The sequence below is a fragment of the Phytophthora parasitica genome (assembly GCF_000247585.1).
Source record: "Phytophthora parasitica INRA-310 unplaced genomic scaffold supercont2.15, whole genome shotgun sequence".
Lineage (NCBI taxonomy): Eukaryota > Oomycota > Peronosporomycetes > Peronosporales > Peronosporaceae > Phytophthora > Phytophthora nicotianae.
In genome coordinates, this window is record NW_008649001.1 from 607,060 (window position 1) to 607,974 (window position 915).

Genomic DNA, 915 nt, shown 5'->3' on the forward strand with positions numbered 1-915 from the left:
ATATGTCTGCCAACCGGCAGACATATCGTGGAACAAGCCTCTGAAAGCAGGGCTCCGTGCGTTATGGGTGAACCGGCTTAGACGTCAACTTGTAGAGTACCGTGACGGAGAGGAAACCCGCCAACGCAAGCGAGACACACTACAGGAAAACATTAGTCGTGCACGCAAAGAACTGGTCCAAGAGGAAGCAGATATTGAAGTGAATCGGCTTCGGGAAATGCATACTGAAGAACCTTTAAACTGAAGCTTCCTACACGAGCTGATATTTCTGAGTGGACGTCACAATGCTGGACGGGACTGTCGAAGCAGACAATAGTAAGTGGGTTTGCTAAGGCTGGCATATTGGGCGATGCACGGCAGGCTGGAGATACTAGTGGCTCAGAAATCAAGCGGTTCGAGAGTGACATTGTCTAAGATTTAGAAAAATGCAACCTCGCTGACGGTCAAGTCGACTCGGACGATGATATCATCGGATTCTGGCATAAACAAGGATAGTGGTAGTGGCAGCGATAAATCGTAGCTGTGGCCATGCCAATTCTGCGATTTGCATGTACGTGATACAAATCACTTGGGCTATCATTTGCTATTGAAGTGACCCCTAAGACTACGATTATACGGTATTTCCGAGATGTTCAATAATTGGCATACAAACTTGTAGTAATTCAGGTTTGATGCTCCAATCATTTCTGATCACACACACCAATTGTTTTATCGCCACCATGTTTCCAAAATACCAATACTTCGAAATTGCGCCCAAAACAGACTCAATAACGTTAAAGGTTCATTATTCATAGAAGTGTAAACGCATTAAGATGATATGCCACGGATTTGGACGGCTCCTTTGAGAAGCGCGTTTGATGCAGGTAGTTCTCAGAGTCAAATCTCCATAACCGAGCAGTACCAGCGAACGCGTCA

General features: G+C 45.6%; 1 protein-coding gene across 1 annotated transcript; it reads left to right on the forward strand.

Moving 5' to 3' along the window:
- Positions 1-284: 284 nt before the first annotated feature.
- PPTG_22328 (hypothetical protein) lies at positions 285-495 on the forward strand (the record flags this gene model as incomplete). Its single annotated transcript, XM_008903368.1, has 2 exons — positions 285-315; positions 422-495. 2 exons carry the CDS (start codon positions 285-287, stop codon positions 493-495), a joined length of 105 nt encoding a protein of 34 aa, XP_008901616.1.
- Positions 496-915: the final 420 nt, after the last annotated feature.